A 16,601-nucleotide genomic window follows, 5' to 3' on the forward strand; every position below is an offset into this window, starting at 1 on the left:
TGGCAGACTGGCTAAAATCTGCCTACCCTTATCTTAAACTGTTATTTAACACCTTTTAATGATTGAAAAAATGTAGAAATAATGTCTTTCCAACCGGTCTGTTGGCAGGCTGGAGGCATCGTACCTCACAGAGCCTCACATATGCACACAGTGGTCTCCATACTTGTTTGCGTATTAATACATCATCTGTTAAAACTGATTTTTAAAGCATTCATGCAACTGGAAAGCAATTAATGAACTACTACTACGTTGCAGGCACTGTGACTGTTATGTTCTAGGGATACTAAGATGAGTAAGTCCTTAAGGAGGTTAGTGAGAGAGGTAGAAACTGGGACAGATGAACTGTAATATCACAGGAGGAGAGAGAGCATGAGGATGGGCTAAGGGCTATAGGGAGCCAGAAGCAAGAATATACTTGTTTTTTGTTATCTTTCTCCAAATTATAATTGAAAATTAGTTTGAGAACTTCCAAATGTCAGGGTATTTTTAATCTGTAGTGAAACTAAATGTAGGATTGGATCTAAATAACATTTGATTTTATGGTGAAGTCACTCTTAGAAAATGTTTCTGGTAAAGAATGGGTAATTCCCATCTCTTTTAGACTCACAGGCTGTGGTGGGGAGCTTCTTTCATAAGAAGTACTTTACTGTATCGCAAGAGTAAAATGAGTTATATATAGTGCCTAGACTCAAGGCCATCTCTGTTACTAACAGTTTTCTTAGCCCCAAAACGAATGTCATGGAAATTCTTTCTCAGTTATAAAACTTCATTCCCCTGATTCTAAACCAATGAGAGCTGTGCATCTTCCTTTTATCTATCCTCGTTAAGAATTTGCCTTTGTGATGTAGCACATCATGTGGGCTAAAAAAAAAAAAAAATCACTTCTACAGTGTACTTATTAATACTTGGGTTTAGGTGTGCGGGTAAGATCTTTTAAGAGTTTTTACAACAGTCCCTGTGCCTGCTGGGTCTCCAGTGCCTAATAAGAGTCCCTGCACACATTACACTGGCAATGTTTGTTGAATTATTGAATGGATATTCCAGTTTTAGAAATCCCTGGAGTGGGGCGCGTGGACGACTCAGTCAGTTAAGCTTCCAACTCTTGATTTCAGCTCACATCATCTCAGAGCCCTGGGATTGAGCCCCATGACAGGCCCCATGCTGAGCAAGGAGTCTGCTTGAGGATTTCTCTCCCTCCCCTCTTCCTCAGCTTGCCCTCTCTCTAAAAGAAATAAAGATTAAAAAAAAAGAAATCACTGAAATAAGTGACTCTTTAAAAATGCCCATCAAATATTCAAGGTTTTAAAAGATAATATCTTAATTTTAACTTTCTGACCTTTAACTTTCAATTAGGACTGTTTGACTTTCTGTTTTGCAGATCTGGAATGAGAGGTCATTTGACATCAATTACATCAAGGTCTGTACAACTATAAAATCTTTTTATCTTAAAGTTATTGGTAAATAATTCTCTATGGTTCCATGGAAATTAGTAGAAACACTGTTTTTTACAGCACAGATATTTGTTTTGCTAGTTGTGATTTAAAATTCAAGCAAAAGCTTAATCATATTTAAGTTCCTGATTAAAGCATAGATAATTCCTTGTGAACCCCAAATTTCCTTTGTCTGAAGACTTGTGTTGAATTTTCCTATTTTAAAATATATTATTTGTGGAATTATGATAATCATAAAAACAATGCATCATGGTAGACTTTTAGGACTTAAAGAAATGTAGCTTTTTTTTTTCATTGTCAACTGAGAAAAGGAAGCAAACCTGAAAAAGAACAAAGACCTTTATTTGGGGTGTCGGAATTGCAACTTGGGGAGCACAGATTCTGGAGTAACCAAATGAGTGTCCTGCCCTGGTAGGGAGGGCAAGGGGTTTTTATGACAAAGAAGGAAGAGGTAATTCCATGATGTAGATAAAGAAGAGAAAACACTGCTAATTTGGGGCTGACCGGTTGAGCCATTTCTGGTAACTCTCTCATTGATTATTTTATTGGTGCTGTCACAAACAAAACTGTCCCTGGAATGTATTAATTAACTTTATTGTCCTCATATGTTCTGAATGCCAGTTGTTCTATTGAAATGTTATGAGCAATTGCCTGTAAGACTCCTGCCACTTCTGGCCCAGGTCAAGAGTTCATGTCTCAGAAAGGAAGTCTCTTCTGGCCAGAAATTTTATACAGTTCCACATCTTACATCAAAATTTCTCATATATAGTCTCACGGTTATTTTCGTTGGGATGCCTGATACATTGGAATGTTCCATATGTTTCTCTCTCTGTGATTAGCAAATAGGTAGCAAATAGGTAACATTTGCCGAGTGTGTTTTTTGGGGTCGCTTTTCCTAGTTATTTATCTCCATTTCATTCTTACTAGCTTCTTTATTAGGTAATTACTATTATTGCTGTTTTTCAGGAAAGGAAAAACTGAGAATAATAATTCCTCTGTCACTGGGAAACTAATGCCAGTTTAACTTTTCAGGTGGAGGTAGTCTCTGGTTTGCTTTCCAGTTCTTTTTGTCTTGTGTTTGCTCCAAAAAACATGGTTTTGTGGTTATATTTTGTTTGGGTTTAAAAAAAAAATTCTTTCTTTAAGTGTGTTGTGTGTTTAAGCAGGTAATATCCACTAAATTTCTTTCAATTTATTTATTCATTTATTCCATCAGCAAGCATTGACTCAACACTAGAGAGTGTCAGGCATTCCGCACATGCTTACAAGACCAGGACACAGAATACTGTTGCTGCCCAAAAGGAGTTCACATTTGAGGGCTGTAGTCCTGGATGGGCAATGAAAATATCGGTCATAATTTCACTAGCAGAATAATGCCCATGCAGGGTGGTCAGAAGGTACAGAGTGAACATTGACGCTTCTGCCTAGGCGGATTAGGGAATGCTATTAGAGAAGGTGATGTGTGGTTGGAATCTTCAAGGTGGGATGGATAGGAACTCCCCTGGTTGCTAGGGCAGGGGCAGGACGCCGCCAAGAAATGATGATTGAGAGTAAAGGGATTTGGGGGAAGAGCAAGGGTGTAAGAGAGGAGACAAGTGGGGACTCTAGCCTTGCGTAGGCTTCGGTGATCGCCAGGGGACCGGCACGCTTTAATCTGGAGCTGTGGAGTTCGATGGGGTGGCTTGCAGCCAGGTCCGTGTAAGTCAGGGTCACCTCCAGGCTGCAGGCATTATCAGAGAAGTGAGATGTGGTGGACGGGCATCGTGGGTCTGTGGGAGGTGGGGCAGTGGAGCTGGGATGAGATGGAAGCACAGGGTTGTTCCTGCAAAGTCGTGACTTCTGTGAGCGTGGGGCTAAGGAAAGCATCAAGAGCCCAGGGTGGAAGCCACGTTCCTGCGTGTGTTCTGTGTGACCCCGCAGTTGGGGGCAGCTTCATGACAGGGTCCCAATAGTGAAGGTGGGGAACTTTTTTATCTACCCAGCTTTGACGTTTCACAGCCTGTGTTCTTCCTCGTGATTGTACATGTGCTTCTCTAGTTCATTTCATTTGAAGGAAGCATTGGAAACAGTAGAATCTGGTTTCCTTTTTCTTTTAAACTATGATCTGCAGCTATGGTGGTGGTTTACTTATTTACTTATTTTTTTTACTATTATGAGTCTGTTGTTGATTCCATTAAAGTCAGAGGGAGAATTCCTCTAAAGCATTTTTACCTCTTGATTTTTAAAAAATTTTTATTTATTTATTTTTTTAACATTCCCATGAAGTAGGTTATCTTAATGGTAATGCTTTATATTTTCCATAGGAGGCACATTTCTACTGGGAAATAATATTGATACTATTATCCAGGATGCTGATTTTCCAAGGTACTTCAGCTATTGTGGTTGTAATTCAACAGCTGAAAACTCATTTGTAAACTTTCCTGCGTTCTCTGTCTCTCTCCGAAAGGTGTTAAGAAGAATGCTGAACTATCAAGGTCTCAATCGAGTGAAAATCATAGCGAGTGACAATCTCTGGGAGCCCATTTCTGCTTCTATGTTGCTCGACTCTGAGCTCCTGGAGGTGATTGACGTTATAGGGTAAGGAAGGTTTTGCTTTGAAAACTTACCAGTTTCTGATTGCTTGCTTTCGATACTTGACTGTACCTTTGTTTTTGCTTTTCCTTCCCACTTGATTACGTTTTCAGAGGGAGCTTTCTTGTATTTACTTAACTAAAACACCCGTGACTGGTGTTTCATTCCTTTCCCTTTGAAATATCTGCACAGTTGACCCTTGAACAGCACAGGTATGAACTGAGCCAGTCCACTGATGTGTGGAATTTTTACATTACTATAAATGTATTTTTTCTTCCTCGTGATTTTCTTAATAACATTTCTTTTCTCTAGCTTCCTTTACTGTAAGGATACAGTATGCAACACATAGAACATACAAAATATGTGTTAATCAACTATTTATGTTATTGGTCTTCTGGTCAACAGGCTATTAGTAATTACGTTTTTGGGGAGTCCAAGATTATATTTGGATTTTCAGATGCACATAGTTGGGGGTTCATGCACATTATTCGAGGGTCACCTGTAGTTTGAGATCTTTCTATGACAATGAAATGTATTGGTATTTTTCAAGAAATGTGTTAACGTTTGGAGTAATGAAACATGGCTTTGTTTCAATTAAGGGACAGTAGTATTTAAATTTTAGAAATTACAAAAGATAGACTTCCTGTGTTGGGCGTTCTTCCATGAATGAACACTTCATGTAAGTGGCACAGCTGATCACCGGCCATGGCTCTTGTCATGTTTCCTTAGCAGGCTGGCTTTGACCCTGCTCTTTAGTCTAGTTTTGCCAGTCAGTCCTTTGGGCCTTGGCCTTCCTGAGTTCTGGTAATTTTTTTTCTGTCTTTTTAAATTTTTTTCCAGTTTTATTGAGAAATAATTGACATACATCACTGTATAACTTTAAGGTATAGGGCATGATGATTTGATTTACATATATGTGAGATAATTACCATGATAGGTTTAGTTAACATCCATCATCTCATATAGATACAGTCAAAAGAAAAGGAAAGATGATTTTTCTTTATGATGAGAGCTCCCAGGACCTACTTTCTTAACAACTTTACTATGTGTCCCACAGCATTGTTCATTATAGGCCTCATGCCGTATAGCACATCCCTAGTGCTTATTTATCTTATGACTGGAATTTTGTGCCTTTTGACCATCTTCCTCCAATTCCCTCTTCTTCTACCCCTCACCTACCAGTATTTTTTTAAGTGAATTTGAATTTTGTCTGTTGTGATGATGTATATAAACATTTGAAAAATAGAATACACATATGTATGGAATGCATTCACTATGAAGACTGCTTGATCTACATGTCCCTGTTTTTTTTAAATGAAGTATTTTGAATGCATATGATGTAGGCAGAATAATATAATGAATCTCCTGGTTCCTATAACTCAGCCTCCTTTTTTTTTTCCAATTTTATTTATTTTTTCAGCGTAACAGTATTCATTGTTTTTGCACAACACCCAGTGCTCCATGCAAAACGTGCCCTCCCCATTACCCACCACCTGTTCCCCCAACCTCCCACCCCTGACCCTTCAAAACCCTCAGGTTGTTTTCCAGAGTTCATAGTCTCTTATGGTTCGCCTCCCCTTCCAAATTTTTTTTTTTTAATAAACATATAATGTATTTTTATCCCCAGGGGTACAGGTCTGTGAATCGCCAGGTTTACACACTTCACAGCACTCACGATAGCACATACCCTCCCCAATGTCCATAGCCCCCTCCCCCTCTCCCAATCCCACCTCCCCCCAGCAACCCCCAGTTTGTTTTGTGAGATTAAGAGTCATTTATGGTTTGTCTCCCTCCCAATCCCATCTTGTTTCATTTATTCTTCTCCTATCCCCCTAACCCCCCATGTTGCTTCTCCATGTCCTCATATCAGGGAGATCATATGATAGTTGTCTTTCTCTGATTGACTTATTTCACTAAGCATGATATGCTCTAGTTCCATCCACGTCGTCGCAAATGGCAAGATTTCATTTCTTTTGATGGCTGCATAGTATTCCATTGTGTATATATACCACATCTTCTTTATCCATTCATCTGTTGATGGACATCTAGGTTCTTTCCATAGTTTGGCTATTGTAGACATTGCTGCTATAAACATTCCGGTACACGTGCTCCTTCGGATCACTATGTTTGTATCTTTAGGGTAAATACCCAGTAGTGCAATTGCTGGGTCATAGGGTAGTTCTATTTTCAACATTTTGAGGAACCTCCATGCTGTTTTCCAGAGTGGTTGCACCAGCTTGCATTCCCACCAACAATGGAGGAGGGTTCCCCTTTCTCCACATCCTCGCCAGCATCTGTCATTTCCTGACTTGTTAATTTTAGCCATTCTGACTGGTGTGAGGTGATATCTCATTGTGGTTTTGATTTGTATTTCCCTGATGCCGAGTGACGTAGAGCACTTTTTCATGTGTCTGTTGGCCATCTGGATGTCTTCTTTGCAGAAATGTCTGTTCATGTCCTCTGCCCATTACTTGATTGGATTGTTCGTTCTTTGGGTGTTGAGTTTGCTAAGTTCCTTATAGATTTTGGATACTAGCCCTTTATCTGATATGTCGTTTGCAAATATCTTCTCCCATTCTGTCAGCTGTCTTTTGGTTTTGTTAACTGTTTCCTTTGCTGTGCAAAAGCTTTTGATCTTGATGAAATCCCAATAGTTCATTTTTGCCCTTGCTTCCCTTGCCTTTGCCGTTGTTCCTAGGAAGATGTTGCTACGGCTGAGGTCGAAGAGGTTGCTGCCTGCATTCTCCTCAAGGATTTTGATGGATTTCTTTCTCACATTGAGGTCCTTCATCCATTTGGAGTCTATTTGCGTGTGTAGTGTAAGGAAGTGGTCCAATTTCATTTTTCTGCATGTGGCTGTCCAGTTTTCCCAGCACCATTTATTGAAGAGGCTGTCTTTTTTCCATTGGACATTCTTTCCTGCTTTGTCGAAGATTAGTTGACCATAGAGTTGAGGGTCGATTTCTGGGCTCTCTATTCTGTTCCACTGATCTATGTGTCTGTTTTTGTGCCAGTACCATGCTGTCTTGATGATGACAGCTTTGTAATAGAGCTTGAAGTCCGGAATTGTGATGCCACCAACTTTGCCTTTCTTTTTCACTATTCCTTTGGCTATTCGAGGTCTTTTCTGGTTCCATATAAATTTGAGGATTATTTGTTCCATTTCTTTGAAAAAAATGGATGCTATTTTGATAGGGATTGCATTAAATGTGTAGATTGCTTTAGGTAGCATGGACATTTTCACAATATTTATTCTTCCAATCCAGGAGCATGGAACATTTTTCCATTTCTTTGTGTCTTCCTCAATTTCTTTCATGAGTATTTTATAATTTTCTGTGTATAGATTCTTAGCCTCTTTGGTTAGGTTTATTCCTAGGTATCTTATAGTTTTGGGTGCAATTGTAAATGGGATTGACTCCTTAATTTCTCTTTCTTCTGTCTTGTTGTTGGTGTACAGAAATGCAACTGATTTCTGTGCATTGATTTTATATCCTGACACTTTACTGAATTCCTGTACAAGTTCTAGCAGTTTTGGAGTGGAGTCTTTTGGGTTTTCCACATATAGTATCATATCATCTGCGAAGAGTGATAGTTTGACTTCTTCTTTACCAATTTGGATGCCTTTAATTTCTTTTTGTTGTCTGATTGCTGAGGCTAGGACTTCTAGTACTATGTTGAATAGCAGTGGTGATAATGGACATCCCTGCCGTGTTCCTGACCTTAGCGGAAAAGCTTTCAGTTTTTCTCCATTGAGAATGATATTTGCGGTGGGTTTTTCATAGATGGCTTTGATAATATTGAGGTATGTGCCTTCTATCCCTACACTTTGAAGAGTTTTGATCAGGAAGGGATGCTGTACTTTGTCAAATGCTTTTTCAGCATCTATTGAGAGTATCATATGGTTCTTGTTCTTTCTTTTATTAATGTGTTCTATCACATTGATTGATTTGCAGATGTTGAACCAACCCTGCAGCCCTGGAATAAATCCCACTTGATCGTGGTGAATAATCCTTTTAATGTACTGTTGAATCCTATTGGCTAGTATTTTGGCGAGAATTTTTGCGTCTGTGTTCATCAAGGATATTGGTCTGTAGTTCTCTTTTTTGGTGGGATCCTTGTCTGGTTTGGGGATCAAGGTGATGCTGGCCTCATAAAATGAGTTTGGAAGTTTTCCTTCCGTTTCTATTTTTGGAACAGTTTCAGGAGACTAGGAATTAGTTCTTCTTTAAATGTTTGGTAGAATTCCCCTGGGAAGCCGTCTGGCCCAGGGCTTTTGTTTGTTTGGAGATTTTTGATGACTGTTTCAATCTCCTTACTGGTTATGGGCCTGTTCAGGTTTTCTATTTCTTCCTGGTTCAGTTGTGGTAGTTTATATGTCTCTAGGAATGCATCCATTTCTTCCAGATTGTCCAATTTGTTGGCGTAGAGTTGCTCATAGTATGTTCTTATAATTGTCTGTATTTCTTTGGTGTTAGTTGTGATCTCTCCTCTTTCATTCATGATTTTATTGATTTGGGTCCTTTCTCTTTTCTTTTTGATGAGTCTGGCCAGGGGTTTATCAATCTTATTGATTCTTTCAAAGAACCAGCTCCTAGTTTCATTGATTTTTTCTATTGTTTTTTTGGTTTCTATTTCATTGATTTCTGCTCTGATCTTTATGATTTCTCTTCTCCTGCTGGGTTTAGGGTTTCTTTCTTGTTCTTTCTCCAGCTCCTTTACGTGTAGGGTTAGGTTGTGTACTTGAGACCTTTCTTGTTTCTTGAGAAAGGCTTGTACCGCTATATATTTTCCTCTCAGGACTGCCTTTGCTGTGTCCCACAGATTTTGAACTGTTGTGTTTTCATTATCATTTGTTTCCATGAATTTTTTCAGTTCTTCTTTAATTTCCTGGTTGACCCATTCATTCTTTAGAAGGATGCTGTTTAGTCTCCATGTATTTGGGTTCTTTCCAGCTTTCCTCTTGTGATTGAGTTCTAGCTTCAGAGCATTGTGGTCTGAAAATATGCAGGGAATGATCCCAATCTTTTGATACCGGTTGAGACCTGATTTGTGACCCAGGATGTGATCTATTCTGGAGAAGGTTCCATGTGCACTAGAGAAGAATGTGTATTCTGTTGCTTTGGGATGAAATGTTCTGAATATATCTGTGATGTCCATCTGGTCCAGTGTGTCATTTAAGGCCTTTATTTCCTTGTTGATCTTTTGCTTGGATGATCTGTCCATTTCAGTGAGGGGAGTGTTAAAGTCCCCTACTATTATTGTATTATTATTCATGTGTTTCTTTGATTTTGTTATTAATTGGTTGATATAGTTGGCTGCTCCCACGTTAGGGGCATAGATATTTAAAATTGTTAGATCTTCTTGTTGGACAGACCCTTTGAGTAGGATATAGTGTCCTTCCTCATCTCTTATTATAGTCTTTGGCTTAAAATCTAATTGATCTGATATAAGGATTGCCACCCCAGCTTTCTTCTGATGCCCATTAGCATGGTAAATTGTTTTCCACCCCCTCACTTTAAATCTGGAGGTGTCTTCGCATCTAAAATGAGTTTCTTGTAGGCAACATACTGATGGATTTTGTTTCTTTATCCATTCTGATACCCTGTGTCTTTTGATGGAGCATTTAGCCCATTAACATTCAGGGTAACTATTGAGAGATATGAATTTAGTGCCATTATTAGCCTGTAAGGTGACTGTTCCTGTATATTGTCTCTGTACCTTTCTGATCTACTACTTTTAGGCTCTCTCTTTGCTTAGAGGACCCCTTTCAATATTTCCTGGAGAGCTTGTTTGGTGTTTGCAAATTCTTTCAGTTTTTGTTTGTCCTGGAAGCTTTTGATCTCTCCTTCTATTTTCAATGATAGCCTAGCTGGATAGAGTATTCTTGAGAGCCTCCATTTTTGATTGCACCTCATTAATAGCTTTTTTGATTTCAACTTGGTTAGATTTTAGTTCTTTAATTTCTCCAGAAAGGGCTTTAATATCTCCAGAGAGGGTTTCTCTAATATCTTCCATGCCTTTTTCGAGCCCGGCTAGAATGATCAGAATCATCATTCTGAACTCTTGATCTGACATATTACCAATGTCTGTGTTGATTAGGTCCCTAGCCTTCGGTACTGTCTCTTGTTCTTTTGTTTGTGGTGATTTTTTCCGCCTTGTCATTTTGTCCAGATAAGAGGATATGAAGGAGCAAATAAACTACTAAAAGGGTGGCAAAGACCCCAGAAAAATGTGCTGTAACCAAGTCAGAAGAGACCCGTAATTGTGGGGGGGAGAAAGGGGATATAAACAGGTTCTGAAAAAAAAAAAAAAAAGAAAAAAAAAAGAAAAAAAAAGAAAAAAATTTAAAAAATAAAACAAATAAAGAAAAAATATAAAAAAGAAAGAAAATATATATATATTTAGATAAACTAGTCAAAAAACGTTAAAAAAGAAAAGGGTAAAAGTTTTAAAAAATTTAGCAGAAGAAGAAAAAAAAAAAAGAAAAAAAATTGAAAAAAGAGAAAAAAGAAAAAAAAAATTGAAGTAGCCGCAAGACTAAAGAATCATGGGGAGAAAGCCATGAGTTCCGTGCTTTGCTTTCTCCTCCTCTGGAATTGCTCAGCTGTCTTAGGAAATGAACCTACTTTCCTTGATAGATGAACTTCGTCCTGGCTGGATATTTTGTTCATCTTCTGGGGGAGGGGCCTTTTGTAGTGACTCTCAAGTGTCTTTGCCCGAGGCGGGATTGCACCACCCTTACCGGCGGCCGGACTAAGTAATCTGCTCGGTTCTCTTTTGGGAGCTTCTGTTCCCTGAATGCTTTCCGTAGAGTTCCGGAGGACGGGAATGAAAATTGCGGCCTCCTAGTCTCCGGCCCGGAGGAGCCGAGAGCCTGGGGCCCCACTCCTCAGTGCACCCCCAGAGGACAGCACCCAATCACTCCCGTATCCCCAGCCTCCAGCCGCGCTCCGAGCTCACCCAGCCCGCGACCAGTTCAAGGTAACCCCGAGCTGAGAGTTCAGTCCTCGGCTCTGTCTCTGCAGCCGGCTTCTCCGTTCTAATACCTGCGAGCTCTGCGACACTCTGACACCCCCGATCCTTCTGTGACCCTGCGGGACCTGGGGCCACGCTGACCCCGCGTGGGCTTCACCCTGGTTTAGCCTCTGGAGCAATGTCCCTCAGTGGAACAGGCTTTTAAAAGTCCTGATTTTGTGCTCCGTTCCTCCGCCGCTTGCCGGGAGCCGGCCCCTCCCCCCGCGGTCTATCTTCCCGTCGTTTTAGATTCACTTCTCCGCCAGTCCTACCCTTCAGAAAGTGGTTGATTTTCTGTTTCTAGAGTTGCTGTTCTTCTTCTCTTCGCTCTCCCATTGGATTTGTAGGTGTTTGCAATGTTTAGATAAGCTATCGAGCTGATCTCCTGCTACCTGATGTAGTCTCAGGCTGCTACTTCTCCACCATCTTGACTCCTCCTCTATAACTCAGCCTCCTTAAGTGTGACCCCCATGGCCAGTTCTCCATCCATATCCTGTCCATTCTGTTACCTGAAACTAGGGTTGCATCTTTTAATGTGTGTGGAGCCAAAAGACACACCAAGCCAAAGGATAAAAAAAAAAAAAAAGAAGGGTTTTACCTTCAGCAAGTAAAGGAGAACACCAGGAATGTTTCCAAAGCAGGGTCTCCTTGAACAACAAAACTGAGGAAGTTTTAGGTGATGGGGCTTATTTAGTGGGGCATTCAACATGTAATGGGGGAAGAAGTCATCTTAAAGTGACAGAGCCCAAGTCATGAGGGTCAGATGATCAGTTCCTGGTATCTGAGCACTCAAAACCGTCCAGATTCTGCAAAGATAGTCAGGTCAGTCTTTATTTTTAAACCAGAACTGAAAGATTTACCACTGATTTATTGTTCCTGATATGATTAGGTTATCTCCTGGCCTGATAGTGGCTGTTTGTGCTTACATTTTATGGTTTCCTTAAAATTGTTATCTACCAGGATCTGTTGTTCTGCAATTTCAACATATCTCAGGAAGTTCTGCAAGAAATGTGCTTTGGGCAAGTAGTGCCAGTCAGGCATAGATGGCAAGATGGCTGGGGGCCCAAGATGACATTTCTCATGTCGAGAAAGCTTGTCTTTCTGTTTCTGGGGGCGCCTACCTCTTTCTGCTTACAGTTTTTCTTCTTCCTCCCGCATTATTCTGAAGCAAATCCCACACATTACGTTATTTCTTTCATAAAAATTTTACCATGCATCTTTAAAGATTTTTTTTTCTTTTTTTTTTTTTAAGATTTTATTTTATTTGACCGACAGATCACAAGTAGGTAGAGAGGCAGGCAGAGGGAGATGGGGGGAAGCAGGCTCCCTGCTGAGCAGAGAGCCAATGTGGGGCTCGATCCCAGGACCCTGTGATCATGACCTGAGCCGAAGGCAGAGGCTTAACCCACTGAGCCACCCAGGCGCCCCCCCCCTTTTTTTTTTTACCATAAACGATACCAATATTACATCCAAAAATGTAACAGTTTCTTGAGATTATCAAGTATTTGTTCCTGTTATTTTATAGTTTTTTTTTTAATTTTATTTATTTGACAGAGAGAAATTCCATCTAGACAGAGAGGCAGGCAGAGAGAGAGGAGGAAGCAGGCTCCCTGCGGAGCAGAGAGCCCGATGCGGGGTTCGATCCCAGGACCCTGTGATCATGACCTGAGCCGAAGGCAGAGGCTTTAACCCACTGAGCCACCCAGGCGCCCCTGTTATTTTATAGTTTTAATTGAATCTGGATCCATTGTGATTGATTGGTGTTTAAGTCTCTTCTGATTTTTTCCGTTCCTGCCCCAACCTTTTTTTTTAAAGATTTTATTTATTTATTTGACAAAGAAAGTAACAAGCAGGGGGAGCGGCAGGAAGAGGGAGAAGCAGGCTCCCTGCTGAGCAGAGAGCCCAGTATAGGGCTCAATCCCAGGACCCCGGGATCAGATGCTTCACCGACTGAGCCACCCAGGTGCGCTGCCCCATCTTTTTATTCCCTTTCATTTGTCAAAGAAACTGGATTGTTTGTCCTGTAAAGTGTCTCACAGTCTGGGATTTAATAGTTTCATCCTTGCAATTTAGTTTAACCTGCCCAATCTGTTCTGTTTCTTATTGGAAATTGACAAAAGCATTATTAGGTTAGATTTAGGATTATTTATGTATTTATTTATTTTTGGCAAGAAAAGGAAGATGTATTTAAACATTTCATACATTGAAATTAGAATATAGTTTTTTGCCTTTATTGTTAAAAGTTTCATAAGAAGCTCAAGTCTTGAGGGGAAAACAAAGTTGTATTAATTTTTGAATATATTTGTCTAGGAAAAAATATTTGAATGAAGCTCTGAGTTTTGCTGTGTCTTCATGAAAAAGTTAGTTGTTTAATTCATTGTATCTTTATTGATATGGGCATCTGACAAAGCAAGTTATTCCTTTGACCTCATAAAATGAGTTTGGAAGTTTTCCTTCCATTTCTATTTTTTGGAACAGTTTCAGGAGAATAGGAATTAGTTCTTCTTTAAATGTTTGGTAGAGGGGCGCCTGGGTGGCTCAGTGGATTAAGCCGCTGCCTTCGGCTCAGGTCATGGTCTTGGGACCCTGGGATCGAGCCCCACATCGGGCTCTCTGCTCCGCGGGGAGCCTGCTTTCTCCTCTCTCTCTGCCTGCCTCTCTGCCTACTTGTGATCTCTCTCTCTGAAAAAAAAAAAAAAAAAAAAAAAAATAAATGTTTGGTAGAATTCCCCTGGGAAGCCATCTGGCCCTGGGCTTTTGTTTGTTTGGAGATTTTTGGTGACTGTTTCAATCTCCTTACTGGTTATTGGCCTGTTCAGGTTTTCTATTTCTTCCTGGTTCAATTGTGGTAGTTTATATGTCTCTAGGAATGCATCCATTTCTTCCAGATTGTCCAATTTGTTGGCGTAGAGTTGCTCATAGTATGTTCTTATAATTGTCTATATTTCCTTGGTGTTAGTTGTGATCTCTCCTCTTTCATTCATGATTCATTATTTATTTGGGTCCTTTCTCTTTTCTTTTTGATAAGTCTGGCCAGGGGTTTATCAATCTTATTAATTCTTTCAAAGAACCAGTTCCTAGTTTCATTGATTTGTTCTATTGTTTTTTTGGTTTCTATTTCATTGATTTCACAAGTATTCCTTTGAGGACTGCTTTAGCTCTGTTTTATTTTCTCATTTCATTGCACTGTGGTCATTTAATGCCAAATGTATTTAAAAATTTTTTTTCAAAAACTTTCCCAGAAGCTTCTTTTTGTCTTATTATATATTAGGATATATTTTTTTATCAGGATATAAAGGTTGAATGTGTATTAGCTACCTTAGTGACTGCATTGTGTAGGTATTCTGTATCCTAATTATTTTGTTCACTTCAACTATCCAGGGTTACCCAGTGTTAGTTTCCTCTCACTTGTGGGTTTCAGTTTCACGCAGTTTATGCTTTTGAAAGTTGCTCTGTGTTATGTTACAGGTATTAATGTCTTACTTTATCATCTTATCTTTGAACTGTTGACATTAGAAAATGACATTCTTTGGGGGTACCTTGCTAGCTCAGGAGGAAGAACATGTGACTTTTGATCTTGGGGTCATGAGTTTGAGCCCTACGTTGGGTGCAGAGGTGACCAAAAAAAAAACCAGAAAAGGAAAGAAAATGTCATTCTTTGCCTCATTATGTTTCTTGGTATGAATTTTGCTTTGCCTATGACTAAGAGAGAGACCTCAGCTTTCTTTTCACTTATATTTGCCTGAACTATCTCCACCCATACTTTCATCCTTCACCTCTTGACGTTATTTCTTTTTATGTGTGTGGCTTGCATAAAGCATAGATTTAGATTTTGCTTTTTTTGCTGCTCTAAAAATCTTCTGATTTTAATGCTTGGTTTAAACTCGTTTGTACTTAAAGATATTATTGAAACCATATATAATTAATGATATAATGATATACTCTATATTGTCTTATTATTTAATTATTTACACTATGTATATACTAAAACAAAATCTTGCTATGTGATTTGTTTTCTTTGCTTTTTTTTTTTTTTAAGATTTTATTTATTTATTTGACAGACAGAGATCACAAGTAGGGAGAGGGTCAGGCAGAGAGAGAGGAGGAAGCAGATTCCTGGCAGAGCAGAGAGCCTGATGCGGGGCTCGATCCCAGGACCCTGAGATCATGACCTGAGCTGAAGGCAGAGGCTTAACCCACTGAGCCACCCAGGCACACCTTCTTTGCTCTTTTGGAAGGAAGTATCTTTTTTATTACTTAGCAAGGTTTGATTTTTGATTCTATGGATTGCATTTATACTGATACCTTTATACCAGTGGTTCTCAGCTGGGGATAATGTGCCTGCCAGGGAACATTTGGTAATGCCTGGGAATATTTATGATTGTACTGGCATGATGGGTGGAGGTCAGAGATGTTTCTAAGTATCCTCCCAAGCATAGGATAAATTCCCCACAACAAAGAAGTATCCTGCCAAAATATCATTAGTGCTGCAGTTGAGAAAATGTTCATACTAATACTCTTAGTTCCTTTTCTTTGTAGTTATTGTGTGTTGGTTTACTATAAGCAGTGCGAAACTTATTTCATAACTTCCTCTTTCTTGCCTTCTCACTCCTACAATGGAATTTTAATTACCAGAATTTCTTAATCTTTGTACTCTTACATGACCTTAAGCTTCTACTCTCTTGATTGTCAGCTGCAAGCTGTAGCCTTCAACTCCCAGCCAGTTGCCAGACTTTGTTTACATTTCATTTTCTTTTCCTCCTCCTCCTATTTTGCATCTGCTATATTAGTTACCCATTATCAGAACACATAACATTTGGGCACCTGGTGGCTCAGTCGGTTCAGCGTCGCCTTCAGCTCTGGCTGTGATCTCAGGGCTCTGGCTTGGAGTCCCATGTCAGGCTCCCTGCTCATTGGGGAGTCTGCTCCTCTGTGCCTCCCTTGGCTCATGCATTCTCTCTCTCTCTCAGATAAATTAAAAAAAAAAAAAAAGAACATGTACTATTTATGTACTAAATTACTCTTTTAGTCTAGTTCTACCATGAAGAATATGCAATGTTCACCTTCAGGTCTTTTGCTGAAGTTTTTTCCTTAGATTCTTGGGTGTCAGAAGCTTACTATTTGTCATATTTTTCAGGAAGTGCTAATGGAAAAAATATTTCTTGATCTCTTACATGTTTATTAACTCATCGTCTGTGGCCTTTATACTTGAAGGACAGTTTGGCTAGATATAAACTCCCTGACTCACATTTTCTTAATCCTTGAATGTCATAAAATTTACGCTGTTGGTTACTCACATAAAATGTTGCTGTTGAGAATTCTGATGCTAGACTCTTTTCTTTCTGTTTTGGTTGTTGTTTCCCCCCTCTCTTAGACCTCTCACTTACCTTAATGCAGAAGCAGCTGCTGGTGGTCTACCAAAACCTATCCTGTTCTTCCTGGGCCCAAGTCAAGACTCTCAGCATTCTTGGCAGTTAAGATAGGACAATAGGATTAAGTTTCTGGTGATGAAATGAGAGCACAATTGATAAGTAACACCTGAGGGTTTATACTGTAGGATATTGG

General features: G+C 39.5%; 1 protein-coding gene across 2 annotated transcripts in view; it reads left to right on the forward strand.

Moving 5' to 3' along the window:
* The window catches only part of GALC (galactosylceramidase), a 66,477-nt gene that overhangs the window by 12,015 nt on the left and 37,861 nt on the right, over window positions 1-16,601 (forward strand). For both annotated transcript variants that reach the window (XM_046009939.1, XM_046009940.1), the window contains exons 6-7: window positions 1,379-1,417; window positions 3,898-4,028. In XM_046009939.1, the coding sequence (XP_045865895.1) occupies window positions 1,379-1,417; window positions 3,898-4,028 (170 nt within the window). The remainder of the gene's footprint in view (window positions 1-1,378; window positions 1,418-3,897; window positions 4,029-16,601) is intronic.

Source organism: Meles meles, chromosome 6, assembly GCF_922984935.1.
Source record: "Meles meles chromosome 6, mMelMel3.1 paternal haplotype, whole genome shotgun sequence".
Taxonomy (NCBI): Eukaryota; Metazoa; Chordata; class Mammalia; order Carnivora; family Mustelidae; genus Meles; species Meles meles.